Here is a 14,165-nt window from a genome sequence, read left to right on the forward strand (position 1 = left end):
ATTAGAAGATGTTTCAACTTCAGTGGAGAAGTTGTGAACATTAACTTTCACTTAAATGTCTTTAAGGTCACTGAAGTCATTTTGAATATCAAAAAAACAAGCATGAGTTCTGTTTTGAGGCGAGCGTTGCTTTAACGTTTGACAAAAAACAAACACAGAAGAACAAGATTAAATGTTAAAAGTGAACTTAAATTTGATCACAGTGTGTCATTCACTTTGTCTGCAGTGTTGCGTGCGTCACTGAGTCAAAGACAGAATATCTCATGACAGCAGATGTAGGAAACAAAAACACATTTATTACAAAAACACTAAGAGCAGGAAGTTGTCAAAAGTGAAACAGGAAGTCACACGACAGAATAAAGGTCTGAATGAAACGCTTCTGCTGAGGTTCGAAAACTACATCTAAACAACTTTTTAGCTATGCAGACGTAAAATAACAGACCAAGCTGAAACTTACAGATTTAATGAAACAAAATTTCAATTCAATGAAAATTTCCATAAAAAGTGCAAACAGCCCAAAGCAACTACAGGAGCAGAGTTTAATTCTTTAGGAAGTCTCAAACATCTTCTTCCTGTCGGCCTTCTCCTCAATGTTCTTACGCCAGTCGCCGACCGCCTCTGCAGGCTGCAGGACACAAACACACAGTCAACAGTTTTACTCTCTGATTCGACTCTGTCTTTACTCTGTCTGACCTTCCCGCTGTGGCGACTCACCTCCTCCTTTGCCTCCTTCTTCACCTGCTTCAGGTTGGACCTCAGGTCCATGTTGACTGTATGTTTGGAGCCCAGCAGAGCTTTCAGCATGGCGTCGGCGGTCATGCGTACCTTCTTCAGAGCGGGTTTCTTCACTCCAGCCAAGTCGACCACTTTGATCTTCAGCTCTTCAATCTAAGAGCGACCAAGCAGTTTAAAGCTATAATATGTAATTATTCCACATTAAAATGTCTAAAAACAACTAGACCTATGTTATATATTTTGTTGAGTTGTGTACTTAGATTATCCCAAATGTTTCCAACAATGTTCAAACCCAGAGAAATCTGTAATTTAATCAAAGTAACGGACTGTTTCATACCTCCTCTACCAAAGAGTAAACACGTACAAGATGCATACGGCGGCGCTGCGTTTGTCCGCTACAATGACGTCTACCAAAGAGTAACTTACACACATACAAGATAATACATCGGCGTTGTGGTTGTTCCACAGAATCTGTTATAAATTGACTTTTATTAAGTTTTAAGCCACATTTTCATGATAAATTTAGGTGGTTTTTAACTATATCTTTTAGCTGGAAGAAGGATTTTAGTCATTGGACGTCTGGATCTTAAGTTATCAGAGAAATAAACTGGGCAAACGTTAGCAGCAGCTCGGCTAACAGCCTCTCCAGGAGGTCCGGTGCTCACCCAACATCGTCGGAGAAACACCGATTTTTTAGGTGAAACAGCTTTAATTAGTATTTTTAATGATTTTAATCTGCATGTACGTTTGTTCTGGAGATGATGTTTTAAATTTGAGAGAGAAATTAGAGGAAAATCATAGAAAGAACTGGAGATTATTGAGTCTGAGCTAAAGTCTGTCAGTTGGTCTGTTGGCTTTTGTGTACAAATAAAAAAAGGAGGATTTTTTTCTCAACATTCAGTTTGAATCATTTTTAGCAGTCGACAGTAACAGCTGTCTTTGTTTACCATAATGACACACACACAGAGCAGGAGGACATGTACCTCTTTCTTAGCTTTGCCCACTTTGACCTCCATGTCGTACCTCTCTTCATCCACTTTGTCGATTTTGGCGCCGAGCTTTCTGCAGACGTCCTGAAGGAAACAGACAGATGTGATGTTTGTTTACTGATCAAAACTCACTGTTGCTCTTATATGTTCTGGTTTGGTTTTATTCTATTCATAAATATAACCTACACATAACACATTTTGCACACATATTCACCAGGAAAACTAACAAACAGGTTAAAATAATGCAGATAAAATACAAAAACCACAAAACAAAGAAACTTTAAACAGCATAAAGTTAAATAAAGGCCCTATTTTAACTGTGCAAACGCAACAACGAGCGCAAGGCGGCGGGTCTTCATGCACATCTGTTGTTTTGGTTCATTTATGTGCAGCAGCGCAACGTGCAAAAGGGCTGAGTGAAGGTGAATATAGATCAGCAGGTGTGGTGATTAATAAATACTCTCTCAGCCAATCACATCACTGCTCTCATAGCTCTAGCTCTGAAACAGTTGAGCCAATTGCATGGTTGACAGGAAGACAACAGGAGGGTTAAGATGTCCCTGTTTGCCTTTTATTAAATCAAATACACCACTATTTATTCATATCTTCACTGTACTGTAGCTGCACTTTTGGTCTCCTGTTTAATCGGCTTTATTCTATTTTACTGTGTCTTTTTTGTCTTTTTATATTGCATCATGTTCCTTCTCTTAATGCTTTTTATGTTATATGTAAAGCACTTTGAATTGTCTTGTTGAAACTGTACAAATAAACTTGCCTTGCCTAATAATAACGACAACAGTCAGTAGTCAAATAAAAAGAAACATCATCTGCATAAAAATACATTAAAATTAAGTTAAGTAGGACGACTGAACGATTCCTGTACCTCAGCTATGTTGGCTCAGGTTTTTGGGCTTAAGTTTAGGTTAAATGATAATTCTGTTGTGTAAAATAAGACGACAATGCACCAGTGCATCAGCTAAAGAGAATCTGATAGAGAGAAAGTGATAAATCTCCAGCATATGACTCTAAATTTGAAGTTGTAGCTTCTCTCACAACGAGGGCGTCGTGGTCTCCAGTCGTGGTGGGTTTGGGACAGTTCTCATCCATGTAGGCCTTCTTGGCAGCTACGAGGTCTTTTTCCTCCTGTGCGATCCAGCCCGCCGCGATCTGCAGCATCACACTCTGCAGGAAACAGGGAGAGTCAACAGAGAGTCAGTGAAACAAAAAAACAAACAAACAACAAAAAAAACCTGCCTGCAATGTTGGTTTATAATGATTTCATTCATGTCATTCACTAGTTTTTATTTTGGATTTGAAGATTTGTTGTGATTTTTATTTTAATTTCACTTAAGTCCACTCGCAAAGAGATGATCTAAAGATGTTTTTCATGCAAAATTTGGCATCACACAAAATCACAGTGTGTCAAACTCCAAAAAATGTGGTTTGAATTTCAAACATGTAGATTTCACATGTTTGAAATTCTATAAAGATTTGTAAATATTAACAAATAACACTAAAATGTTACTGTTTTCTATCATATCCTCAGCACAGTCACTTTTTTATCGCTTAAGTTATTTTTTAAAAAACATCCGTCATCTTGTTTTGGCCATATTAATATATCTCAGTCTATATATCGTCAGGTCAGAATGACCCTTCACCTCCTCACTGCTAACTGCTTAAATGTTTGTAAAACAGGAATCAAAGATAATTCAACTTAATTTAATTCCTGTCAACTTGTAACTGAACATCATAAGGGACACTAATATGATCTCGGGTCAGTAGAGTGTAAAACAAAAGCAAAGCGTATAAAATACGATGATGGAGAGTAATTAAATTATCAGCAAACATATAATCTGGTACAGTTTGTGGTTGAAAGACAGACAGCAGCGACCACATCAATATGTAAACAATTTCAAAATATCTGGTATTTATTTAAACATTTTCTGTAACTGGAAGAGTGAGAAATGTGTTTCCTGTTTGCTGCATGATGAAGCAAAAAGCAGAAATGATTTTTAAAAAAGTCCAAATTTGTTCTTTTATGTTCCTTGTCATGTAATTTTTGTTGTAAAGCACTTTGTGCTGCATTTCTTGTATGAAAGGTGCTATACAAATAAAGTTATTATTATCATTATTATTATTAAATGTTAATATTTTCTGGTTTTTAGTCCTTTGTGACAGTAACTGAATATCTTGTGGAGAAGAAGACATTCGAGGACGTCACTCTGGACTTTGTGCACCAGTGACCGACATTGATTTGAATTTTTTGACATTTTAAGGACCAAACTAATCAATTAATTGAGAAAATAATCGACAGATATATCGTTGGTTGCAGGCCTGGACATCTGTGTTCATAAGAAAGAAACTTGTTTCCAGGAAAAATAAGTTTGGAAACGTATTCAATCCAAGTTTTCCAGCATCAGCAGCTTCCTGTTTGCTTTGAAAATTATTTAAAAAAAAAAAAACCCATCATGAAACACCTTCTGTGTGTTTGACAGTTTCCACCAGCAGGTGGCGCCTCGGAGCTTTAAACTGTCTCAGCTCTGACAGCTGTGATGAAGAGCGACAGAGACTTTATTTAGATTTACCAGGAAAACAACATGTCTGCTCCATTTTTTAGTATTCATCACATAACCACAACATTTATAGTGCTGATGACAGTCCTACAAATGATTATTTTCATTATGATTGTCGATTATTTTCAATAAATTAGTTGTTTGGTCCAGAAAATGGTGAAATATGTGGATCAATGTTTCCCAAAGATCAAGATGACGTCAAGATGATCCAAAAATATTCAGTTTACAGTCATAGAGACTAAAGAAACCAGAAAATATTCACATTTAAGAAGCTGAAACCAGAGAATTTGGACATTTTTTTTACTTAAAAAATGACTCAAAATGATTAATCAATTATTAAAATAGTTGGCATTTAATTTTATAGTCGGCAACTGACCGATTAATCAATTAATCATTGCAGCTCTAAAAATTATTTCACCCATAATGCAAACAAAACACAAACATGACACACACAAATCTAAACACATACACACACCCTTCCAAAGACGACACACGCTAATTAAGCTGCTGGTTTTCTGCATTATTCATAGGAAACCATACTGGTACGACACATGATTGATTACTGATCAAACTTTCCTTTTATGAAGGATCAGATATTGGGTAGTTGAGAAACACACAAAATTCTTATATTTCCTGAAATCTAAATACAAAAGATGACAGATTGTCCTATTTTGATGCAGAAACTGACAAAATTTAACTGATTCCAGCTTCATAAATGTGAATATTCGATGCTTTTGTTTGTCATTTATGATAATAAACAGAATATTTTGGAGATATTTGGTGGAATAAAACAACACATTTAAATATACTAGCTTAGGTTTCAGGATATTAAGGTGGGAATTTTACATTTTTTCAGACATTTCATGGACAAAATGACTGTTTAGTTCTCTACTCGGTAAAGCAGGTAATCAAACTTTTCCACAGCAGCTGTTACAAATCAGCAGCTGCTTCATTTCTGAAATATTGAAATCTGTATCAGCAGCTGCAAACCAGCCGATCAATCAAACTCAGAGAGACAGCAGACGATCGACAGACGCTGTCGTACCTTTAGGTGATGCTTGCGGCTGGAAGTCATCTTTTTATGTCTGGAAAGAGCAGAAACATTGTTAGAGTCAATTCAACACTGCTAAAACCAGCGTCAACCAAATTATAAAAACTAAAAATCCAAAGTAGATTAGAATATTATCAGACCCTTAAAAAGAGATTATGAATTGGCAGAATATCTCTCTACTGTTAGAAACAGAAAGCAGAGACTGATCATAACCGAGTAGAGGCTCAGCGACCACAAATCGAAAGAGGACGACACAAAAAAATCACGGCAACCAAAAGAAAACAGAGTACGTGGTCACTGTTGGACAGGTGAGGCTCTTCCTGATGAAATAAGGAACATTTACTTTAACGAGTTCAACTCTAAAAGCTTAATGAGCTCTCAACATTAAAAATACTCCTCGGAGAAAGAGACAGAACAAATCCTGCTTCCCGTTATGTATCAACATCATAATAAACATCATAATAAACATAATAATAAACATCATAATAAACATCATAATAAACATCATAATAAACATCATAATAAACATCATAATAAACATGCCACAGCCTGAGACACACACACATTAAATACATGCATAGGATCTACTACAGGGCTGAACAATTTTCAAATTGCAATGTCAAAATACCATTTGAAATGAAATATTGTCGTACTGCAGAGATAAACTTGCCAAAAATCACATCATAATCATTTTAATCTGTTTTTCAATGAAAATGAGTATAATGATATATCGCAAATGACATCACAATCACAATATCAGTCAAAATAATTGCAATTAGATATTATTTCAAAATCGTTCAGCCCTCATATACTGTATATATATATATATATATATAACTATATTACTATATATGAATCTTAATGTTGTGTTAATGTTCATATTATTTTGTACTGTACAAATATTTGGAGTCAACATTGTTCTCATAACTTTCATGCCAATAAAGTCTTTTTACTCCTCTTCATTAATCTGTCGTTTATCTGAACGTTCACATCCTGCTGCGTGATGATGATGAAACAACAGCTGAACTTGTTTCATTAATGGCGTTTACACTTTCTGATGAAGGTTCATGATTTTTGTGTCATTTTTCATCGTGTTAGTGGTCTTTGGTCACTTTCTTTATTCATTCCTCCCTTATTTCCTTCTTTTACTTTCTTTTTTCTTCCTTCTTTCCCCTTTATTTCTTTCCTCTCTTCCTTCCTTCTGTACTTATTTCCTCATTGCCCTCCTTTTTTCTTCCTTTCCATCCTTTTGTCTTTCTTTCTTCTTTCTCCATTCCTCCCTTCTTCCTTTTCATCTTTGTCTTGACTTTCTTCCTCTCTGTCTCTCTTCATTCCTCCTTTATTTTTTCTTTCCTTTCTTTTTTCTTTCTTTTCATTCTTCCTTCTTTCTCTTTTCAGTCTCTCTTTCTTCTTTTCTCCATTCCTCCTTTCCTTCTGCACTTATTTCCTCATTTCCTTTCCTTTTTTCTTCCTTTCTTTCCATCCTTCCATCTTTCCCCCTGCTTTTTCTTTCTTTTTCTCCATCTCTTCCTTCTGTGCTTATTTCTTCATTCATCCCTTCTTTTTTTCCTGCCTTTCTAACTTCTTTCCTGTGATTCTTTCCTTCTTTCTTTACTCTTGCCTTCATCTTCTCTTCCATTCTCTCCTCCTCTTCATTTCTTTCTCTCTCTCTTCATTCCTCCCGTCTTTTCCTTTCCTTTGTTTCTTGTTTCATTTTTATTTATTTATTCATTTATATTCCCCTTCTTTCCTCCTTTCTCTCTTTACATTTATTTATTCCTCCATTATTGCTTCTTTTCTTCCTTGTTTCCTCACTTCTTTCCTTTCAATTGTTCTTCCTTTCCACCCTCTTTCTTCTCTTTCTTTACCTCCTTTTCTTCTCAAACTGGGAAACCTGAAAATCTCAAAACCTGCAGATTCGTTTGCACTCAAAACGAATCTCTGTTCTTCACAATAAGTACTTTTATTTTGGCTACTTGAGTGTATTTTACTGCTAATACTCGTTAACTTAAATATAACTTTGATTTTCACATTTTAACACTTTGGCACTGGTTTGTTTTCTATGATGTTTCAGTTTTAACATGTTAAACACAGCGAAACATATTTTTACACTCAGAAAATCAATAATCAAGAAGCAACACTTACTCAGACATGTTGGCGGTTTTTTTTCTTCACGACCTGTTTGAAGAAAAAAAAAAAAAAACACAGAACAGAAGAAAAACTCATTGAGACAAGGTACGTAATAAACAATGTAATCATCTGCTTGCTGCTTAAATATCAGAGCGATTCAGACCCTCCTCTGCATGAAATGTGATCTGTTATAACAGTTGATGAGCGGCTGAGTGGTGACAGAGCTAAGTTTGGAGTTTAGAGTCGCCGGGGGTCAAATGTCGACACTGACGCTCCGCGATAAGCTCCTTTACAGGTGTTCAAAACCAAATATCCTCTGGGAGTTAACACTTCAATTCCTTTCATGGATGAGAATCCGTCCAGCAGAAATGTGCAGCGACAGCACGTTAGCCGCCAAACACCCGGCTGTCAATAATACACACACACACCCTCACACACACCCCACAAAAACGAATCCGTCTCAACTAGTCACTCAGTCCAAGGATCAGATTTCACAAGTTATTTTTCCTAAAAATAATTTAAGGTTTTAGTTTTCCATCTTATTAAGCCAGAATCTTGAAACATGACCGAAGCAGACTGGAAATATCTCAACACAGAGACAGAGACTCAATAAAAGAATCAGATTAACTGGATTCAATTCTTTGCTTGTTATTTTTTTTCTCAGCACAAAATAAACAAAAAAATATCTCTCAATTTTCCAAGACCAAAGTTCCAGAGACATCCAGAAAAAAAAGTATAGAGATCAAATTTCTACACTCGCCAAGTTAGACTTAAAAAATGAGAATACACTGTAAAAACTGTAAAAAACTTTGTCATTTTATCGTCTAATTTTAATTTTTTTTTGCAGATCAAAGCTCTAGAAATGTCAGAGTGTAGAGATCAAGTTTCTAAATGCTTTAGAAAAGAATGCACTGTAAAACATCCCAGTGCAAAGATCACATTTCTAAACTTTCCAAACCAGCCAACAGCTGTAAAAAATAATTCTAAAAAATCCATGCAAAATTTGAGTTTCCACAACAAAGCCAACTTGTTTCAGCGTTATTTTCACGATGCTATTTAAACAACCAGCTGTCCTTTCTCTTGTTTTGACTCAAATTTCTAGAAAATTCCTGAATCTAAAGGAGAAACTGAACTCGGAACAAGTGGAAATACCTCAAAATTTTGTTGTGATTGCTTAAATATGACATTAAAATGTTTAGATGGATAAGATTAATATTTTTTACAGTGTACTCTCTGAAACCTGAAATCTGATCATCCTCTCTCAAAGCCAAAAGATCTCAAGCAAAGACCAGAGCTAAAATAAGCTAAGCAGAGGAATACAATTTCTAAACTTAACAAATTATTCAAATAATAATCCGTCTTGACTTACTAAACCAGCCAAATGCTTCAGAACTGAGGCTCAATGATTATAATTGTACAAATATAAATCCTTAAGCAGACAAAACAGCATCCACAGCCTCATGCTCATTAAATACAATGTTCAAACTCGCAATCTTCAGTAATTAGCCCTCTCCTTCACCCTGGATCACATTTCCCTCCTCTTCTTAACAAACCCCAGAGGTCAGGACTTTCATCACCTTAACACTTCACCAACAAGTCTCCCCAAAACGACTCTAAGTGTCTCTATGAAGCAGCAGCTTCATATCAATTTACCAGCTTCCACTCAGGCATGTACAGAGAGGAGGAGGAGGAGGAGGAGGAAGAAAGAGAAGGAAAGCGGTCTCACCTACGACGAGACGGAAAGACGAGGAGGAGAGCAGCAGTAGCCACTGGCACTGGGAGGAAATCACACTGGGGTGTATATATATGAGGGTTCAGATATGGATATGGAGCTCCTGTTTATGGAAATGCCGGATCCTCAGACCAATCGGCCAACAAGCTCCTGAAATATCATGATGTTCTGCCAGCTTCATCCTGTAAATCAGACGTCGATGAGGAGGAGCCTGATTTCACTTTAGGACTCGGTGCCACCAAGACACTATAAAAGGGAGGAAAAGGATGATGGTGATTGATATTCAGTATAGAACCACTGATGAGTTGAAATGCTCAACCAGAAGAAAACAGAACTGATCAAGTAATTGGACAGAATGGTCATTTCTGTGTTTTGGGGTTGTTTTTTGGTTTATTAACATCTGTGAGAAATACCTTCAAGACGCCAGAGTTTAAAGGATTTAACTGGTGACTTTCTATATTTTTCTTATTGTCACCAAATCTCATGTTTGGATCCAAACCAACAATGAACTCATCCTACTAACAAGTATTGTGTGTGTATCCAAAAGCCTGATATATCTTATTCCTCTGTGCTGTAGACCTCCACTGTTGTCCAAAAACTATTAAAAACATGTCGTCCATGAAGAGAACAGTTACCATACAACAGAGTTCTAGTGATGATTTGTACTGGATACACGAACTGCAAATTAAGAGTTGTTGTTCTCATGCTGGAGTCCACACATAATTTAAAGAAAATTAGCTGATTTTGTGTTGTTACACTCCTCATTTAGACCCTAATAACTCTTTAAACCAGGTTTCAGATTTGTGAAGACAGAAAAGAATGATGATTTGACTGATTATCCAGGTCTGGCTCAAAACCTGATTTGCCAAACTTGGAACCAGATTTACCCCAAAAAACATTTTTGAAAAGGTCTAATCAAAAGCCACCAATCTAGCCCCAACACCAGCTATACATCATTCTTGACAGTAATTTGCATCACACTTCATAACTTGGTTTTATTCAAAAGTCTGTTCAAGAAATGTGTCGCGTTAACAAAAATAAATCCTATTAACTGAGATGTCCATGTGTCTTCAGGACTTATAATGTGTCAAACACTAACGTGCCATCGCCAATTAGACACAAATTTCTCACAAATGACACGTCCTTTAAAATTGGAAAGCAAATCATCAAATCAAATCCTAGCGTCTCCCCGCCGCCGCCTTCACTTACAGATCTTATCTGTGGAGATTCGTCTCGGCAAAGTAAATAACCAGCAGAGCCTCCTCCACAGCTGCCCAACACCTCCGAACACAGGACCAAGCTGAAGGTTGTCAAGCTAACGGAGAACGAAGTTGTTGAGCTGAAACCCAAAACAGACTTCGAATTAGGGACACAGTCTTGGAGAACACCCCCTTAAAACCCCCTTAAATCCTTTCCTGTCAAGTTTTAATAGGCATTGAATGAGTCGTTCTTTTAAAACAGCACAATTTGATCCTCATAGACTAAAACCTCTGCTGTAACCACTTACTTTTGGGTATATTTAGGCAGCTTGTCTCCTCTAATGTCCCCTTGATTTTATGTTCACCTGTGGATAGATGAAGAAGATGATGTTTTTCAAGGGTTTTTAAGGTATGTTTGGCTCCTAGAGAAAAGCAGAATCCAACAGCTATCTTTAAATATTGACGTTTCTGAGGTTTTCTCAAGAATAACAAGAAATAAAGTAATCATCTTGAGATGCCCATGAGTGCCAAATTTCAGGTATAAAATACACAAGTTTAATTTTGGCAGGAACTCCTGTTTACCTGAATTTGTAAGATGGACCAAAGTTTTCGATCATCCAACCTTGAAAGCAAACTTCCTCGACATTTTCTAGTTTGCATTGAAAGTTTCTCACTTATAACTTCACAGAACATAAAAAGACATTTAACACAGCCATGTAGTGGAAAAACAGCCCAGCCTGGATTTTCACAAAATTACAAAATCAAAGGTACGATGAACTTGCAGCATCCAGACTCTTAGGGGTTCAGAAACAGGCTAAAAAGATAGAAACCACCAGTGAAACTATGATATAACTTTTAACTATTGCTCCAAATAAAGTGCTTAACAAGCTCGCATTTCTGCCGTCTATAAATATCACCTAATCACCGGCTGGCCTGGTTAGCGTTTCATCTTGGACTGCTGTTTCGAGAACTTAAAAAGGCTTCCAGACTTTTCTCTGGCCACAGAAGGCCCTCTCATATTAACACTTGATGCTATAAAAATGTTTGGGCATGATTTCAGGTAGGCAGGAATTTGGCTGAGTTTCTATGTGGATGACATTACCTTGTGACTCGCTCAAAAGCATTCTTACTTTATTCCTCTTAAGGGGGAATTTACCTGAGCAAAAATGCCACCTGTAATGTTGTAATGTTTTTGTATTTATACTGGAAACTGCAGGTGGTTCAACTAAATCCCATTTTAAGATTCAGTCAGTTAAAAGATCTATCTTTTTGTTGTTAAAAGATAAGGCTGGTGGTTTTCTGTTTTTCTTATTGACAACAAATCTCATGTGCACAGCAAAGACAACAATGAACTCATGCTACTAACAAGTATTGTGTATGTATCCAAAGCCTGATATATCTTGTTCCGTACACCTCCATTGTTGTCCAAAAACTATTTAAAGGACAAGAATGAGTCACACCGCTGCACTGGGTGACATGGTCCTTCATTATGAGGAGTTTGGTCACGCTAGTTTGTTTAGAAACGGCTCTAAAGACTAATAACAGCGATAATGTTTTCAGGCTCCAGAGAGTAGTTCTGTGTAAAGTAATGCGGTAACATGATTCTGTTTACAGAGCTTTATTAGCTTGTTCTACGTATCACAACCTCTTGTTCTTCATTACAAAGTGGTTGTGATATGTAGCACAATAAGCTAGCTGCTCTACAGAGACTGAAACAGTGACATATTAACTTCATCACAAAGAGTTTGAGCAAGTTAGTTTGTTTAAAACGGCTCCAAAGACTAATAACAGCGATCATGGTTTCTGCGTCCGGAAAGTAGCTAGTTTGTTGTGCTATCACAGCCTCTTGACTTTGTAATGAAGTACAATGTAGTACAAAGTCAAGAGGTTGTGATATGTAGCACAACAAGCTAATGAAGCACTGTAATTGGAACCGCGTTCTTGCACATGCCTCACATGGAGCTACTGTCCAGAGACTGAAAACTTGATCTTTGGAACCGTTTCTAATCAAAGTAACATGACCAAACACTTCATAATGAGGGAACATGTCACCCACTAATTGACGTGTTTTTAATAGTCGACCAACAACGGAGGTCTATGGCACAGAGGAATAAGATATATCAGACTTTGGTTTCTAGGTAGCCTGTAAGTTCAATAATTAATCATTAATGCTTTAATCAAATGAGTTTCGTGTCGTTAACAATAGAGAAAAAGCAGTCTGCAGTTTAACAGTTAATCTCGAGTGAATCGTGTTCGTTTCCACAGACACTAAGATTCTGGGAATACAGCAGATATTTGACTGACACTTTGATGAAGATCTACTTGACTTTTAAGCGATCAGACAGACAAATATTATCATTGATTGATCCCTGATTGGATTCGATTTTAAAAGGTTACAAACCAAAATTGTTCAAAACTGAACAATCCGGTATTGGATCACAAGCTTTAATAATAAAGACTTAATTGTTTTAAGTCAAAGGCATCTGATTTTGTTTTTGTTTTAAGGATATGTTACTCATCCAAGCTTCACCTGTTCTACATTACTAACAGAATTAAATAAAAAGGTACCAGTACTGTAAACCAGCAGCTGCCATAACATGCAATTGAACATATTTGGAAACTAAGACTTCCAATAACAAATGATTAAAGAATGAACATTTACCTTAAAACTTTTCTTCAAGGAAATTGTTATTTTTTCTATAATTAGTACCAAAGTTTAGGAAACTATTTAGAAACTATTAGGAAATTGCTGACTTGTAAAAAAAAACAAAAAAAAGCTAATCATTCAATAAAGTACCAGGGCAGGTATAAAAAGGTTATTTTCATGGAAGTCAAAGTTTTAATCTTTTATTGCACAAGTCTATAGCAACAGATATAGAAACAGAGATCCATGTGGAAAACAAATAAGAAGCTAAAACCTGAAGACTAAATATATCCAAGTGAATAATATTACATCAATCATTACATTCACAAAAGCACCGGAGTTACTGATCTCCTAGTTAACTCTTAAGCAGTGATAACCATCAGACCAACTGACTGTAAAGGTGTCAACGGAGCCGTAAGCATGTAGCTGGTCAGACTATAGGACTGAAGGCCGGGGGGAATGGTGGTGATAGGTTTGCGTGAGGTGCAGACAGCGGAGATGATGGCATTTAAGTCATGTTAGGAATGTAGCAGCGGAGTGTGATGTTGGGGGTCAAGCTCATAGTTCTGTCAGAGTTGGGCGGGTGTTATACTGCGGAGACGCTTGACACACAACTTGAGCCTCGGGAATGTTCGAGCAGGTCCGAGTTTGGAAATGTGACTGAAGCGTGTGCCCTTTCCTCACTATGTGAAAGCATTTATAACTATATGTGTATGTTTACATGGAGTTTGATTCATACTCCGGACATAAATAGCAGTTTGTTTAGATCTGTTCACCATCTGGTTGTGTTTGGAGTATGGAGTAAATGTCTGTAGTGTCACCCGTGGGGATGGTTTAAGGTCGGATTTACTGCTTGTCACTGAGGTTATTGCAATAAACTGCATATTTCAATATAGCAAATGAGTGAAAATGTGCTCCACTGTTAGATAATACATCAGACAAAAGTCTTCCTCAGTGTCAAAATTTCATTAACTCATTTTGTGACTTTTTAATTTTGAATTTATTTGTTTCTATCTAAATTTTGCAAGTTGATGCTGAGTCACCAGTTCAGGCTGATGCTTTGAATATCCAAGGCGAGGTCACTCAATATGAACCAGCTTGTTTTTAAAGAT

At 36.6% G+C, this 14,165-nt stretch overlaps 1 protein-coding gene across 1 annotated transcript; it reads right to left on the bottom strand.

Moving 5' to 3' along the window:
- Positions 1-276: 276 nt before the first annotated feature.
- On the bottom strand, positions 277-10,518 carry LOC121897856 (troponin I, fast skeletal muscle-like). Its single transcript, XM_042412619.1, has 8 exons — positions 10,420-10,518; positions 9,205-9,456; positions 7,494-7,526; positions 5,343-5,382; positions 2,778-2,906; positions 1,719-1,808; positions 715-888; positions 277-625 (listed from the first exon to the last, which is right to left on the bottom strand). Exons 3-8 carry the CDS (start codon positions 7,499-7,501, stop codon positions 548-550), a joined length of 519 nt encoding a protein of 172 aa, XP_042268553.1. The 5' UTR covers positions 7,502-7,526; positions 9,205-9,456; positions 10,420-10,518; the 3' UTR covers positions 277-547.
- Between the last annotated feature and the right edge of the window lie 3,647 nt (positions 10,519-14,165).

This window comes from Thunnus maccoyii, chromosome 5 (assembly GCF_910596095.1).
Source record: "Thunnus maccoyii chromosome 5, fThuMac1.1, whole genome shotgun sequence".
Taxonomy (NCBI): Eukaryota; Metazoa; Chordata; class Actinopteri; order Scombriformes; family Scombridae; genus Thunnus; species Thunnus maccoyii.

Bases quoted from the DNA above. Each gene is read 5' to 3' on its own strand.
- LOC121897856 (XM_042412619.1), bottom strand. The intron at 1,809-2,777 runs GTGAGAGAAGCT...TGTTTCCTTCAG, and splicing joins GAGACCACGACGCCCTCGTT to GACGTCTGCAGAAAGCTCGG. The intron at 889-1,718 runs GTACATGTCCTC...GGTCGCTCTTAG, and splicing joins TGGGCAAAGCTAAGAAAGAG to ATTGAAGAGCTGAAGATCAA.